We start from the raw sequence: 14,053 nt of genomic DNA on the forward strand, positions 1-14,053 counted from the left end.
TCCAGAGCTAACGTCCCTGCAGCTTTTAGATGCATCCTTTTTCCGACACACTGGAGTTGGACCCGCCTGACCTACCTACACTCATTCACCAGACACTTTTTTAGGTACACCTTGCACTACTGGGTTGGACCCTCTATGGCCCTCAGGACTGTCACAGATTCACCAAGGTGCTGGAAACATTCCTCAGATCTATGACGCCAATCTCTCGCTCCCCAACATCCCAAAGATCTAACAAAAGTACCCCAGAGGAGTAGACTGAACTCCTTGCCATGTTCAAGAAAGCAGTCTGAGATGCTCTGAGCTGTGGCAATAATAACTGGGACTAAGGTAGGATGGAGTCATGCATTCTTGCTGTTTACATGCAATTCTGACTCCACCCTCTGAATGCTGCAGCACTCCATGTAAAATTATTAAGCTCTTCTGCATACGCTGGTAGCCATGAGTAGTTATTTGAGTTACTGCTGGCTTTGCTGTCAGCTCCTTCTGGCTGTTCCTCGGACTGGGATTGTCACCCAGTGCACTGCTGTTACTGGATATTTTCTCTTTTTTAGACTGCTCTCTGTAAACTCTAGAGAAAATCATGCCATGCTTAAAATCCCCTTTTGCCCCATTCTGATACTCGATTTGAACTTCAGCAGGTCATCCTGACCAAGTCTGCATGCCTCGATGCACAGTGTTGTTTCCATGGTTTTCTATGTGTTGTGATGTATGTGGTTTACCTGAGAGCAAGGTGAAGGTGACAGAATATATGCCGTTCTCCTTTGTGGCGCTGGTGCTCTCGGTGTAGGTGATGTCCACCTGGAACTTCACCGGCTTCTGGAAAACCGTCGGACCAGCTGTGGACTTGTACTCTGCCCGGAAACTGGTCTGAGAGATGACGCTGTGGCTCAGACTGGGAATCTGGGGAGAGAGACGGGGGGAGAGGGTAGGAGGGTGAGGTTGGTGGAAGAGCAAAGGCGGAGTGTTTCTGAGTCAGCAGCACTGGGCACGTAGACACAGACAACTTGCGCATCAGTTAAAATGGCAGCATGGATGTAAGAGAAAGAGACGGGAGCAGAAGGAGACACCGTGCTGGATGTGCTACATCCTAACATGTGGTGACATTTTGATGCATCAGTGGCGGAGACCACGCTAACACCAAGACGTGAACAGACAGCAAGCTGTTGCACAGAGCTGTTGTGGAGGAACAGGATCAATCGTCACCATATTAGTCAGGTTTTAATCTCGTGGCTGATCGGTGTACAGGAGCGTTTGCATTTTTCTCCGGGACTGCTGGGCTTCTGTGCTCCTGCTTTGTGAGCGCAAAACTTGAAAAGACGAGCAATAAAACTCCAGGCTTTTATCAGGCTCATGAGGGAGCACCTTAACCTTATATTTCAGGCTTTTTAACTTGGGATGAAAATGCAAAATCTACAAGTAAACACATATTTTTAAAACGTGCGTATGTGAGAAGAAAAATTATCACTACTACTCCTGTTTGACTTGCTTAGTGAGTATTTCCAGGTACCAACGTGAGCCATAATGAACATAATGTTGGTTTTCATCTGTGTTTTATTTTGAAGGTTTACACATACACTGTGAGTAGTGTTGGGAAGTAACAGAATACATGTACTGGTGTTATGTATTTAAAATACAAAATATGTGTAACTGTATTCCGTTACAGTTACCATTTAAATAGGTGATAATCAGAATACAGTTACTTTGTTGAAATAAATAGAATACACGGGGGTCACTTCCTGTTTCATGTTAGGCTGTCCCCTCTCTATGCCTTCTCTAATTTTGGTGATCATGTAGTCATATGTTGCATGGCTGAGAGCGGCCGGCCCGGGTTTGAGTCCAACCTGCGGCCCCCCCCTTTTTTTTTTCTAATTTAATTTCCATCTGGGATTAATACAGTTTCTCTGATTCTGATTGCTGGAAACACAAACAAAACATGTAATAAGAGGCTCTGATGTAAGCGTCCTGTTAATGTTGGTGGCGTTACACGATGGAGCCAGAGCCAGCGGTGCACGGGCAGGAATGCATTTCGACACCACTTCATAAGAAGAATGGGATGGGCGAAACTTCAGTATCTTCGATGTACTATTGCTGTGTGATTTATTACTATTACTGAAGGCTACTCGCCACCGAGCTAACATTGTTAGCTGGTGTTAGCTGAGGTTAGTTCATAGACTGCAGACTGTTGGGCCATTTTTAAATACTCATGTACGCGAGTCTGTACTCACGTTTTCACTAGTCCAGACTTCACACGGGAGTCTGGACTTCCCGGGAACGCAGCGCGTGTACATGACATCACAGCTCCATCCCGACTTAATTTAACTGTGATTAATATTTGCAATGGAAATTACACATGACATAAAAACATGATGAACAACATGATGTAGTAGATTTCTTTAAGAAAAATGAAAACAAACCTTCCCAACACTGACTGTAAGACTTGGCAGGAAAAGAGCCTTTGGTCGTAAAATTATGTACGCGAAAATGCTAACCAAGATTTTATCGTCTTCATTTTTTTCTCTAATATCTGAGAATAAGACTTCATAGAGATTAACAAAGTTCAGATGTGGGAGGAAAAAAGGCAGATTGAGGTCAAACTGATGTGAACATGCTCTGTCAGGTCTTCCAGTCTGATGTGTTGTAGCAATGACTTTTTGTATTAAGGAAGAAAGCTACAACAATAGAACAGTTATTTATCAGATCAGCCTCCATTGTAGCATAGATCATTCAAATCGGGCATAATGTAATCAATAATGAAAGGTTTCAGGATCAGAAGAACAGAAGAGAGGAGTGAGGAGGGAGACTTACAGAAAGGAAGGCATGCACAATATCGGCCTTTATGGAGCTGAGAGGTTTGTCTCTGATGACTATGAAGATCTGCTCCTCCTTCTCCAGATTAATGAAGTTTCCAAACCATGACTTCTTAGCCAGTCTGCAGAAAAGATTCATGGTTCCAGCATTACAAAGCACACTCAGTATACCCAGGTTATCTTTTATTAACAACTAACAACTAGCTAAGAAAAGAGGTGGGACTGTAACAATTACAAAAAACCCAAACAAATGAGACCGATATTTGACTAATAATTGTAACAGACAGCTCCATCAGCTCCATCACCACTGCTAACTAACGTAGAGTTGTGCAGATGATTACTTTACCTGATTTTAAATTGTTATTATACTTTTGAAAGATTTGTACTGAAGCATTTTCCCAATACACAGACCTGATGGGACACACGAGCTTCTCTCTGACTGAGGAGATACAGCAAACATGCTGTTTTAGGAAGCGGACAGCTCACCCAGCTTGGCTGGTTATTAATCAGAATGGGCACATAACTCAATTTTCTGACATAATAAAAAAGGGCAATATCTTACATGCTTATCAATGACTCGGCTAACTCTAATAAAAAAATAGTTTTCTCCAGCGAATGCCGTTTGGCCCGACAGGAATGTGACATGGAGTAGGCCGAGCGTTTGATTGGAAGAGATTTGGTTATGGAGTTTAAAATAAGTTTTAGCTGGTGTCGTCTGACTTATGATAACCGTCATTAGCCTGCCTGCTAACAGGGACAAACTGCTAAATAATAAACTACTTAACAACAGGGAGCCTGTTCCTGTGTATTGTTGCAGGATTGTTACCTTACACTATAATACTGTGATTTGGTGTTATATAAATAACATCGAATTGACCTGAACTGAAAAAACACAGTTCGCTTGCTAAAATAAAATGCTATCACATGGATAAGTCTACCATTCAGATTCCCAGTATGCTAAAATAATGTAGCTGCTGCAGGTTCACATTTGAAACACTTGTGCTTATTAATTACAGATGGAGGAAATGAACATGTGCTGCTATTAAATAAACATAACGGACAGGTGAGGTATTCAGGTTTGCTGCTGTGGTACTCACTCTGGCGAGGAGTCTGGGGTGAGACTGGACATATCCTCCTGGGTGGGAACTGTGGACACAAACAGAGGCTAAATGTTAGATTCAGCTCTATAACTTATGGAAACGGCACTTGGAGAGATATTTCTGTGTCTTGTTTCTTGCACTACTAAGCAGATATCATCAGTGTAAATGAGTACCATCATGACTTAATTTGGTTTGTCTGGAGGGGGGTTGGTTCAGCAGCATCAAAGCAGCTGTAAGAAAACTACCCAAACTAATGAAAAAATGAGGGAAAATTGTTAATTTTCCACTTTCTGTAATGAGGCCGTTATCTTCTTTATGACATGGCCACAGGCTGCAGATTCTCCCGATTAGGCTGGCGTCAGGTTAACTGGAGGTAAACGCAGTCATTAAGACTAAGGAGCTTGGAAAGAAAAGCGTCTGGACTTAGCGCCCACTCACATCCTGGGCCATCTGACCTCAGGAAATCACATGATAGGGTGGGGCCAGGTTTCACAATGAGCTCACCCGAAACCCTGGCTGATTGGGACCCACACCCACTTTCACACCTTGGCTCATGTGATTAGGTAGAGGATCATCAGGGGGTCCTTTGTCCCTCTTTGGGGGGAAACTCCCACTGGGTTTAAATCTGGGACTCTCCACCACTGACCCTTAGAACTGAAGAAGCTTCTTGGATGAGAGGTGAAACGTCTTCAAGCAACTCAAAGTAGTCCAGACGCTTTTCTTTCCAAGCTCCTTAGACTACGATGACCTGGATGACTGAGAACCTTCACAGACATGCAGTCATTAAGAGATTATTTGTCCTTGTTATTCCCCTGAGCTATAAGGATGTGATGCATAAACACACTCTGCTGAGTAGATTATCACATGGATAAGAGTAAGACATTCAATCTAATTAAGCCAAGTCATGGGGTTTCATTTCCTGGGACCTACCTGTCTCCTCCACCATACCTTGCATTTTCCTGCGGTGGAAGCGCGGTGAGCCGAGGAAGCTGTTCTTGATGGAGTTGAGGCGCGTCCTCCAGGGCATGCCACCAATGGAAGGGCTGGGTGGTGGTGTCGGGCTGGGAGTACCAGCTGGGCTGTCCTTGGGCGTGTGCACTGGGGTGCCTTTGGGGGTTGGGAGAGGGCTCCCTCTGGGGGAGGGGTGGGGAGTCACCTGCGTGATGGGGACAGATTTGGCGTTGTGGTCAGGGTGGAGGTGGTGGCGACGGAGTGGGGACATTGGAGGCACCGGGGAGAGAGGGATAGAAAGCTTGGGGGGAACGGTAAGGGGAGGGTGGCGCCTCACCCGGGGCTGTTGGGGATGCAGGGGGCCAGAGGCTGGCTTGGGGTGGAGGGCTCAGATTTAGGGGTGGTGGCAGTCTGGTCCGTGTTGGGGAGTGGGTTGGACCTGGTGGTTTGCAGGGGCTTCTCAGATACTTTGGGCTTAGCAGGGAGGGTCTGTGTGCGGGGGTGCATGATGGGCGAGCCCATCTTTGGCTGGTAGGAGTTATGTGTACGGGGCCCCACCCCATTAAGGCGGACCTCGGGGGAGTGGGTGGGGCTGCAGTTGGGGGACTGGCAAAGGTCTGGAGATTGGGGTGGGATAAAAAACCGCCGGTTGGGCTGCGATTGTCATGCAGCGTCACAGGTGACAGCAGGGTCAGCCAATAAAAAAGCCAGAGGAACACCACAGCCCAATGAAGGTTCATTCCCATTCAACAAAAATAAAAATAAGCAAACACCAGGAAATAAAAAAGGAGTGTGGCAGATGGTTGAGAAGTGGAGCAGGCAGGAAGTGGTGAGAGTGCAAGAAAGAAAGAAAGACAGAACATGCGATTAGCAGAGTGATTAAGCCAATCACGAGGCAGCAGTGGAGCATTCATGACGCATTAACAGAAGGGATGCACCGAGATCAACGTGGTCACTTTGTCCACATTCTCATACTGTGTCGCTTCTGCAGTGTTACAGCACACGCAATATCACAGTTTACCTTCCTTCTCCAAGATTCACCTGTAGTCATTACTTTAGTGCATTATAACCATGTAAATCGCTGTTTACATGGAGAATAAAGCATGGCACGCTTTATCTATCCTACATATGAGCTAGCAGTGTGTCTACGTCTTTAAAAGACAAACCCCTCACTGTGCTGTGAAAACGCCGCCACTGTGGTCTGCGGTCACACTAAACACGCTGGAATGTTGCAGCAAATCTCCAGAATGTGAAGAAACAAACAACTTTTAACTGAAAAGATGAAGGTTTGGAGTTTATTTAAATGTTTTGGCCTCTTACTATCAGGGCCAACCATCAGGTACACGTTCTTTGCACTTCCTGAAACTAAGGCTTTCACCTGACAGAATTCCACTACTGTGAGATACATCGGTGCATCCCTAATTACCAGCAAGTGACCCAGCTTGAAAGCTAACCGATTTAGCTTCACCCTCCAGCTGGGAAAGCAGCCAGAGTGCATGCCCAGTGCTGACGCACAATACTGTGGGATGAATGAGCAGATCACTGATAAGACGGGTCAGAGCAGTGAGAATCCACAGCTGAACAAACTGCAGCAGCACAGCAGACCTCAGCAAATCAAAAAGAGCGAGGCTGCAAAGCCTGTGGTGAGCTGTCAGCCCGTTCTTGGAATAGCATGTGCAGGCTGATCTGCATAAAGTAATACAGTCATGTCTGTGTGAGAGTTTAACACTGAGAGTTCTGCAGTTCTGATTCAGTATTTTCTCATTACAGAAAAAAGAAATGCATCAAAAATTGAAAAGACTCAACAGCTACTCATTGATTCTTTTCAGTAATTAAAACAGTAATCTTTTTAGGAAGTCTCAAAGGCATCCTCTCTTTAGGATGTATGAAACAGACTGAGCAATTAAACTCAGGTGGGTCTGTTGAATCTGTACTGGCACACTTAAAAAAAGCACCGTCACATGACTTTTATATATTAAGCTATCAGCATCACATATAGAAAGAGGAGCTAAGATTACAATCCATCTCCTCTTTAGTTTGCAGTGTCACACAACACAATGTGCTGCTCACAAGGACAAAACATAAAACTTTAGCACGTCCTCGTCGGATAGAAAATGTTACGATACCCAGCCTGTGCTCTTTCTGAGCGTTAGTTAGTAAAATGAATGACTTTAAGGAAACAGCAAAGCAACACCTGGAGGCTGTGAACTGATTCACACACTTATCCTCCCTGCTTTGACTCTGCAGCAGGGTTTTCTCAGAGACTGACAGACTTGTTCTAATTTGCTACGTCATTAGAATCTGTTCTTCATGGACATTAATCGCCAGATCTCAGTTTGGTCTGCGCTCATAGATGAATCTGGTCCCGCTTCATCTAAAGCTCTGCGTGACGTACAGCACAGCGCAGCACACACTGGGTTCAAATGATCCTAAAGCAGATCAGCCTGCTGTGAATAACAATGAGAATAAAAAGAATAAGAACAAAAAGTCCTTTATTTGTTTCACAACTGCAGAGCAGTTAGACAGATGACAATATAGATAAAAAAGAGCATCTTTTATTTTCCACAGATGACCAACTGACTATGATTTGTTTTTCAGCAGTTTGGTGGAAACTGTTTTAGTCAACAAAATGATCGGTCACATTTCCAAAAAGGTAAATTCATCAATAATGGAGTGACATCATCATCAACCCAACAAATAACATCTGTTAAATATTCAATATTACGTTTCCCCTGACGATTTCACCATTCACTTTTTCAACATAAGTTATTGCAGTGAATCATACATGTGTTGGTTTACTTCCAAATAAATGGATTTTTATAATTTGGTTTTAGCCAATATTTACAATTTATTCATGAAGCGCCCATACGTCGGCGCTGGCAAAGGTGTTAGTGGTTCATTGGAAAGAAAGGACAAAATGCAAAAAGCATTTGATTGTTTGGGTGACCAGCCGGTACCCAAACACAAAAAAAATTAAATTCAATCAACAGGCAAACACTAATTTATCCTTGTGGCGATGAGGTTGCTGGCCTATTCTAGTGGGTCATTAGGAACAACCTGACGAATGTTTATTACATATGACTGAAAAAAGGCCAGAACATTTCATTTACTACAGCGGAAGACTCAATAGATACTTTTTAAAAACATTTTTCCCTGAAAACTCAAATTATTAAACTATTAAACTTCGATCAGTTACATAAATTAATTGACTAATTACTGCAGCTGTACTGTTATTTTACCAGAGGATTTGCTTTGTCGTTGCAGTGAGCGCTTTGTGTGGATTTGTTTTACGACAGATACTCTAATATCATATGTGCAGAACATGAAATTTACTCGAGTTCCTCCTGCTAATGTTAGGTAAAGCCCACACTGACCAAGTGTTAGAAAATTACTGACATGCTTTTTCCTTCTGCTTTTACTTTTTCAATAAAACTAAACTAAGTCTTATAAATCTTCAGCAGGCTACAACGAGAGAACAACAAATGGCTCTCAGATGGACTTTGTTAGTTGTATATAGTCAGTTTTGGCCTTTTCAAGCTTTAGTTAGTCTAACAATTCCAGATTGGCTTCACTGCAGGGTTCTTCTTTCTTCACCTGCCCTGACATGATACACAACTCACTTGTTTCCATCATTTAGGCTGTGCTGTACGTCAAACAGGCTTATGATGAAGTCCACAATGTGAGCTGCTGATGGGAGGCAATGGGAGGGAGAAGTGAACAAGTATGTGTGTATGAAACTACAGCCAGCCAGCAAGGTGCTTGTGGGGAACCAATCACTGCACGGAAGGAACGTACACTTACCCTGGGACTGCTGAGAGGACTGGTGGACAGACCAGAGGATGCTCCACTGATTGACCGTGACCTACACACACACGCACACACACACACACAAGGTAAAATCAATATTCACAAAGTGGACAGTATGCATGATGCACAATACCACAATGTACAAAGCAACACACACACACACACACACACACACACACACACACACACACACACACATCTCATTGACATGATGCTTATCCTCAGCCTAAACCTAACCATAACCCAACTGTAACCCTGACACTAAAACCACATTTTGAGCCTCAAAAATGTCTTCAAACCCGTGGGGACGGCACTTTGTCCCCACAAGTATAGTAGCATGCCAATTTTCTGTCCTCACAACGATGCCTAAACATGTACACACACACTTCATTCAAAGGAGCTGAACCTTTCTGTGTAGCTGTTCCTTTATTCCTTTCTACAAATGCATTTTATTGTCTCCGTCCTGCTGAAGCCTTTCCTCTTATCAACATCTGTAAGCTCTCCAAACCAAACTTCTTGAGTTGCCCTCGTGGGGCACTGAACTAAAAATTCAAAACTGGGCAAGAACACTTCATTATTTGTCAGTGAGGCCGTTTCCCCCCCAGACCACAGTCACAATAAGCACCATTAATGCTTTTTCACAGCTGGCATGAGCTCTGGACCTCAGTAAGTTTCTTTTTGAAAATGTTAAAATCATTCATTGTTTCATCCAGACAACATTCATCTTCCACATTTCTATATACTCAGCTTCCCCTGCAAAAGATGAATGTGTACAAAATAAAGTCCTGTACAGTTTTCAAAATCTCTGGTGTTGACTGCATCGCAACTCAAAGAGCTGGTCTGTTCCAAAGTGCAGCCTTTTCTCCTGATCACTGGAGTTAAGGTGCTTTAATATAACATGTTCCTGTAATATAGCCCTGATGGAAATCTGGGCTATGGTGGAAATCCATCCATCTTCTTCTGCTTATCCAAAATATCCTGACTATGTCATTTCTTTGTGATTTTTTGGACTTTTCTGCTCCATTCTCATGATTTCTATCCACAGACTTCACTGACTGCTCGCCTCCTGTCTTTGGGTTCTTCTTTTTCAATTTGATTTAGCGCAGTGACCATTACAGATAGGGTAGTAAGAGGCTGCTAACCTAGCCGTAAATGGTTAGTTACAGTGGAAGTGGTTAGTGAAGGCTTTCACTTCCATTGATTCTGAAGGATCTTAGCTTTGTGTGGCTAATACAACTAGCTGGGAAAGTTATGGTGTGACAGGACAACTTAAGGCTTCAGTAATTCATGTCCTTAACCAAAGTTCAGATAAGCTTACAGAGCAGTTCAGTCAGTGTTACAAACAACACACACACACACACACACACACACACTTACACTGAACCAGAGAGCTACTGCAAAATTCATTACCATGGTTTCTCTTTTCTTCTTTTTATGAGTGTTTCCATTTTTCATTTATGTGTCATTAACTTTTCACCCCCCCCCTTCTTGCTTTTGCCCGTACACCACGCGCACCACTTTCACCATTCAGGCCTGCTGACGTCTTTGAAGACTTTGGGATTTAATTGCCCGTAGACGATTTGGCTTTGTTGGCAGTGAAAAATGAAAACAGTACATCATAATTAAAAATGCTTGAAGACACAGACAGACTGATAGAAACACAGACACACGCGCGAGCACACAAAAAATAAGAAAATAAATAAATAAAATTCTCATAATGGAGAGATGACATTGCTGACTACAAATTAGATTTTGCAGATGTGCTGTCATCACACGAGGCAATATTTGGAGCTCACAGCTATGACGCTGCCCCTTAGTTTCTTCATTATTATTATTATTTTCATTATAACCATAAAGTGAATAAATGAAACAGTTGCCAAATAATATTTAAAATCCGGTGTGCGGATGTTGAAATGTTCTCTCTTCAGCTGCTTTAGCGTCTCTACAGCGATGCAGCTGAAGAAATTTCTAAAACAAATATTAGCAAGTTGTTTGAAATCAATTAGCTTCTTCTGCTTGCGTAAAGCTTTTATAAACACAGTATTTTTACATCTGAACTCGACATTCTACTTTATTTGAATTTAGCTGTGAGTGAAATAAAACATCTCCGTAACTGCTGCTGTGCATTTCTTTGAAATAGAAAACAGGCTACATTAATCTTGTTTTTTTAAATGACATGATTAATTAGTCTGACTTAAACATGCTGATGATTTACGTATTTAAGAAGTACAGACGAACGTCAAACACCTGATGGTGAGCCTGCGTTCATAATACCACTTCTAATTTTTCATTTAAAGCAGCTATCATTAATTTAAATACACAGACACACCTCGTTAAATGTGGTCACTGCTTATGTTTCCTAAAAGTAAACTGCAACTAAAAACTGTTTAATTCATTTGGAAATAATAGCAAAGGGCGGTCTCTCTCAGAGTCTCATTTTAAAATGCTTAACAGCATTACAGAGTATATTTAAAGCCTGGTAGCCAACTACCTATGGGTCGTTTCACACTTTCTGATAGGCCTCATCTTTGCATCTAATTGGAGTGACTGAACTGTGCCTCTCTCCTGTTTGTGCCGTCAGAACCTTTTAGGCTATTTTTTAATGAAAACACCTGACAAACAATGACTTACTTAATGGTACAGATCATCGACGATGTTTGTTTTGGTGAGTGAAATTATATCAATTAGAGCTAATTAGCAGATGTGTGTGTCTGTGCATTGCACCAGTGCTCTTTCTGAATGCAGTTTGCTACCCAAGGTTCTTAGAATTAGTTGATCATTTTTGCACTTTACCCTTTTATCCAAATATGGCACTTCTGGTTATGCAAAAAAATATACCAGTAGCCAAAAAGCTAACATTTATAGTTTTAAAGAGTTTAAAAAAAATGATGAAATCACAGTTCATTCATGACACTTGTTTTTCAAACCAAAAACTGGACCTTCAAAATTATTTAAAATAACCAAAGAGCAAAACTAAATAAATAATTGAAGTTAAGAAATCATTACGTGAGAAGTTGGAAGCATCAAACCTAACTTTTTGAAAATCTGCTAATTGTATCAACTACCTCATGATTTAAAAGCTCTTTGTTTTCCATTATTGTCCTTAGTACTGCTGTGATACAGTGCCACAAAGTATAATAATGCAGAATCATACATATTCTATCTGCTCTGCGTCCTCATGCTGAGGAGGCACACGCTGATGTTACGTTAAATGATGGCGACGGGACTCTCCAGTCAGGGAGAGGAGCTCTTTTGTAACATGCAATTCATCAACGGTGACGCCCGTCCAGGACAAACCCAGGAAGCTAACGCTACCTCATCTCTGAAACGGTAAAATGGATTCCCGGTTTGTTGCTGGTGATGTTTGTTTGTGAGCACAACAAACGGATATTCCCAGTTAGATGACGAGCAAGATAAAAAGCTGTTCACTGGGACTGTGGACCTCATTTTCATCTCCTGTTTATTCTCCATCTGCATTCAAAGCAATTAATTTATGCTAATCTCCATTAAGGCCACGAATCCATAGACAAACTTGTGTTCCCCCTGCAAGGTCAGCTGCACAGGGAGGATCCACAAATCACTATACACACCCCTCCCCATCATTGGAAAAACACACTGGCAAAGTGCAAAAAAGTTGACGTTTGTTTGCCAGTATCTTCACTCACTCACTCACTCACACACACACACACACACACACACACACACACACACACACACACACACACAGATGATATGGAGTGGAGATGTTAGGAGGGGAGGAGGGGGTGTTAGACACGGAGGCAGAAAGTTGACCTAAAAATTGTGTTTGCCTCCCAGCGGCTGAGGAAGCAACACCAAAAAGGAAGGAGTGCAAAACTCAACGTGTGCCATTTTTCAGATTTCAGTGTGAACAGAATACTCTGCTCACACTGATATAGGCTTCTGATAACCGCGTGACCATTTTACATCATGGGTCCAAATACTGGTTAGATCCAGTACTATCTGACATAATGCACCTGAGTTTCCATTTGTATCCACTTTGTCTTATTATGCACTGATGGACACCAGGGCCTTCTGTAGTCTGTCCCTACAATTCTAACATCATGTAAAAGTTGTTGTTATCCAGGCACTCTTCACACAGACTGATCCATTTACAGTAAATAAGGGGCACCTACAGTGGCTCTAAAATGAAAAGAAGTCAGAACATGTAAGAAGAAAGCTGAAAACTGACTACAACATTTGGACAAACAACATTTTACTGGACAGAAAAGGTAAACATGCTCAGATTTTGCTTTGGGGTCCAAGATTTTAGACTTATTCACCAGGATTGTAATGAAAATATTTGTAACCTGTTTTTTGAAGTAGGGTTGCATTTACCCAAACATAAAATTGATTTTTATTTATTAAAATATCAGGAAAATATGTTGTCAAAGCCAGTAACACAGAGTCACTGTCTTACCTATATTTGGACCAATGCATTTATGTGTGAAGTCACTTTCCAGAGACCCAAACTCATTACATATCAGTTCACAGCTAGTAAAAAAACAGAGCCAACGACGGTGCTGAGAGAAATGATACTCGCCTGTCGCCAGAGATATTAATCCACTAATAAAAAAATAAGACTTTCTCCATCTTTGTCCAGAAAGTAAAATGTTATTGACATTAGCTGTTAGAAATGTCGATTGTGTTTCTTTTTGGGGATGTTTTTGTTTTTCTTAATGTCGTATTTTTATTGAGCGTCTGAAGTGATTTGTTAGCAAAGAGAATGGCTTGTTGTGCCGTTGCTTTGGTCACAATGTGGTTTTTTAGATGATCAATTAATGCATAAATGATGCAAAAGAAATCACAAATGTTTGAGTGGCCACACTTTTCGTGCTTTTTAAAAAAAATTAAAGACAGATTTTCATAACAAAAAGTAAATAAACTTTTCCTATGATGAACCACATGCTACATCTACAAGTGAAAGACAAAGATGTGACCAACTTTAGCAAGCAATAAGAAAAACCAAAGAGACGAGTGGGAAGAAAATAACACAGACAACAACACAGAAACTCAGAAATCCAATACCTTTCCTCCTTGCTGCAGTTAGCGTTTGTGATATCCAAGCTCTTACTGAAAACAGATTTGCTAAAAAGGGGGTAGAAAAAAAATAAATCAAGAGATAGACAGAAAGGCAGTCAAGCAAGGGAAAACCTAATGTGCAACATGCGAGTCTATTAAAAAATAAAAATAAATCTTGAAACTAATTTATTACTGTGAAACTAAAATAAAACAAGACATAAAATTACCAAGAACCCAAGAACTAAAAAACCTCAGATACATGCAGAGTTCGAGAACTGAGGAGTCAAAAATTAAGAGGAGACACACACTCATGGATCATGCTTGAGTCAGTGGGACATTCAACACACT

General features: G+C 41.7%; 1 protein-coding gene across 8 annotated transcripts in view; it reads right to left on the bottom strand.

Annotated features, from left to right (window-relative positions):
* Nucleotides 1-14,053, bottom strand: part of LOC100696207 (serine/threonine-protein kinase BRSK2) — a 151,335-nt gene that overhangs the window by 12,340 nt on the left and 124,942 nt on the right. For 6 of the 8 annotated variants that reach the window (XM_025907736.1, XM_005457391.4, XM_019366172.2 and 3 more), the window contains exons 13-18: nucleotides 13,712-13,771; nucleotides 8,660-8,720; nucleotides 4,856-5,063; nucleotides 3,905-3,953; nucleotides 2,806-2,929; nucleotides 720-900 (exon numbers count right to left, since the gene is read on the bottom strand). In XM_025907736.1, the coding sequence (XP_025763521.1) occupies nucleotides 720-900; nucleotides 2,806-2,929; nucleotides 3,905-3,953; nucleotides 4,856-5,063; nucleotides 8,660-8,720; nucleotides 13,712-13,771 (683 nt within the window). The remainder of the gene's footprint in view (nucleotides 1-719; nucleotides 901-2,805; nucleotides 2,930-3,904; nucleotides 3,954-4,855; nucleotides 5,064-8,659; nucleotides 8,721-13,711; nucleotides 13,772-14,053) is intronic. The other 2 variants (XM_005457392.4, XM_003452606.5) reach the window with 1 other exon arrangement.

Source organism: Oreochromis niloticus, linkage group LG1, assembly GCF_001858045.2.
Source record: "Oreochromis niloticus isolate F11D_XX linkage group LG1, O_niloticus_UMD_NMBU, whole genome shotgun sequence".
Taxonomy (NCBI): domain Eukaryota; kingdom Metazoa; phylum Chordata; class Actinopteri; order Cichliformes; family Cichlidae; genus Oreochromis; species Oreochromis niloticus.